The 2,963-nt window shown below is 45.1% G+C and overlaps 1 protein-coding gene across 1 annotated transcript; it reads right to left on the bottom strand.

Moving 5' to 3' along the window:
* Positions 1–341: 341 nt before the first annotated feature.
* On the bottom strand, positions 342–1,286 carry LOC136149941 (olfactory receptor-like protein DTMT). Its single transcript, XM_065910636.1, has one exon. The coding sequence runs from the start codon at positions 1,284–1,286 to the stop codon at positions 342–344; it is 945 nt and encodes a 314-aa protein (XP_065766708.1).
* Positions 1,287–2,963: the final 1,677 nt, after the last annotated feature.

The raw sequence follows: 2,963 nt of genomic DNA, 5'->3' as shown, positions 1-2,963 counted from the left end.
AATTAGGGTATTCTTTGGAGAGTCAAGGTACCAGCCCTGGGGCTCTTCCTTCCGGGGGGGTCTGGTTTTCCAGCTGGTATGTCATTTTCGTAGACACTGGGCATATAGCTTAAAGTCCACAGTCCAGCCCAAGATGGAGGCCTGCTTTCAAGATAGAGCCTGTTCTGTCTGTTTCCTCATTCACAGCTACATACCTCCACTTTAGCTTTTACTTTTGGCAATTTCTCCCTATGTAATTTAACCAAAAGACCATTGGGGAAAAAATAAGTCTGGGTTAATATCCCAATTTTAATGTCAATATACTTACTGAACAAAATTGTGTAGAAATCTCAACTCTACCATCACAGAGAAAAGGGAGTTTTCTTTTTGTAAAAAACTCTTCCCAGAGCTCCCTTCATGTCTCTGTTCCTCAGGCTGTAGATGAAGGGGTTCAGCATGGGTGTCACCACAGTGTACATCATAGCCATCACAGTCTCCTTAACAGTAGAATTATTAGCTGATGGACATAAGTAGAGACCAATAACTGTCCCATAAAACAGGGACACCACAGTGAGGTGGGAGCCACAGGTGGAGAAGGCCTTGCGGATACCCCTTGCAGAAGGGACCTTGAGGATGGAGGACACGATTCGAGTGTAGGACGTGATGATGAGTAGAAAGGGGATCACAAGAATGAGCCCTCCCGTGATAAATATCACCAGCTCATTAACTTGAGTGTCAGAGCAGGACAGCTTCAGCAGAGCAGACATGTCACAGAAAAAGTGGGGGATCACATGGTCGTCACAAAAGTGCAGCCTGGCCATGAGCAGGGTGTGCAACATGGCATGGAATGTAGTCAGCACCCAGGGCAGCACCACCAGGAAGAGACAGAGCCTGGGGCTCATGACGGTGGTGTAGTGCAGGGGGAAGCAGATGGCCACGTAGCGGTCATAGGCCATGGCCACAAGGAGGAAGCTCTCCAGGTCTGCAAAAAACAGGAAGAAGTACATTTGTGTCAGGCAGTCAGCATAAGAGATGGACGGGACATGGCTCTGCATGTCCTGTAGCAATTTGGGCATTGTGACAGAGGAGAAGCAGAGGTCAGAGAAAGACAGTTTACTGAGAAACAAATACATGGGTGTGTGGAGGTGGGGGTCCAGTCGAATCAGGAACATTATGAGGAGGTTCCCCAGGACGGTGGTAACATACATGGCCAGGAACAGAGCATAGAACAGGTTTTGATGCTCTGGCTGGATAGGCAGACCCAGGAGGAGGAACTCTGAGATGATAGTTTGATTTCTTCCTGTCATGCTCTGTGTTCAGTATCTTTAGGAGAAAATGATGGTGTCCACTAAACACCTGAAAAAAATGAACATTGTGTCTGTTAGTTGGTGGTCAATGATTGATTTCACCGTCATTATCTGTAACAACACTTTGTAACCAGAAATACACTATGTCTCCAAATCCAAGTCACTTTTCAGACATTTCCTTCATTCCTCATCAATTAGCATGTAAAAGAATATTAACTCTAATTTCCATTCTAAAACACTCTCATCCTCTATATTCTATGTGCTCACATTTGTTCTCCTCATAGTTTCCTTACCGTTCATTCTCAGTCACTTTGATTGGTTTCTTCTCCCTTCTCTTATATATTGGTGTTTTCTTGGGCTTTTTCCCTAAATACTGTTCTCATAATTTTATATCTACAGCCCTGGAAGAACTCACATATTCCTTTGGCATCCATTACCATCTAAAGCTCATGGGTAGACTTATATCACCTTCATCAATTACTTAGTGATTATGTTCCCCATGGAATGTCATAAGCCTCTTCAGCCATCCACAGATCCCATGTGAAACTCATGAGCCCACCCTGCCCTTCTCCCGATCCACTCCTGCAGGTCTATCATACTTCAGTAAAAGAAGTCCAGGCCCAAGACAGAAACCTAGGAATTTTCTTTCAGTCTCTCCTTTCTGTCACTATCAGGACCCACCCAATCAAGTGCTATAGATTCTCCCACTCAATTCTCTAATTCATCCACTACTATCCCAACCCTCACTATCCTGGACCAGGCTAACATTATAACTTGTCTGTGTTACTTAACAGCCTCTTTATCTCCCTGCTTCCATATTTACTCCCCTTCAATCTCTTTACACTGTGGCATTCTAAGATAAAAATTGGATCATTATTCTCATAAGGTCCATGGATCCTCACTGCTCTTTCAAAGGCCAAAAGGCACTTCATGATCTGACCCTTGCCTCCACATCTTCATCCCGTCTCATTATGACACACACACCCCACTCTCACCAAGGCTGCGCTTAAAAGTCACAGTTTCTTGCTCCATCCTTTTGCATTTGCTGTCCTCCTGCCTAGCACCTTCCTCCTTGGCTCCCTCTTCACATGGTTTGCCTGTATTTATCCATCAGGCATATTACTGGAAAATGGAATATTTCCTGCCATATCAGTAAACAAGGATGTCACAGTCATCAGTAATTCCAGCACTCTAGGGCACTCAGGAAGGAAAACAATACCTGTGACCTGGCAGCCATCAGGCTTCAGCCACTCCCTACGGTGAGCACTGAAGAACTCAATATGTGAAAAATCACTGGACACTGGGTATCCAGATAAATAAGATGCATAAGAAAGGAATGATTTCCGTGAGCCCAGATTCTTGCGTCTTCCCATACATAGAAAAGTTCTAAATTCCTTAACTTGAGACAGCTGGTTTTCTTTAATTCACAAAAACACTTTTTTATTTAAAAATTATTTTTGGCTGTGCTGAGCCTTCGCTGCTGCATAGGCTTTTCTCTAGTTGCAGGGAACAGGGGCTACTACTTCCCCGTTGTGGCACACGGGTTTCTCATTGCGGTGGCGTCTCTTGTTGGGGAGCACAGACCCTAGGAGCACTGGCTTCAGTCGCTGCAGCCTGTGGACTCAGTAGTTGCGACTACCCAGCTCTAGAGCACAGGCTCAGTGGTTGTGGCACACC

This window comes from Muntiacus reevesi, chromosome 18 (genome assembly GCF_963930625.1).
Source record: "Muntiacus reevesi chromosome 18, mMunRee1.1, whole genome shotgun sequence".
In the NCBI taxonomy this organism is placed as follows: Eukaryota; Metazoa; Chordata; class Mammalia; order Artiodactyla; family Cervidae; genus Muntiacus; species Muntiacus reevesi.
The sequence above is the reverse complement of the archived record's forward strand: the minus strand, read 5'-3'. Positions and strand labels throughout refer to the sequence as shown.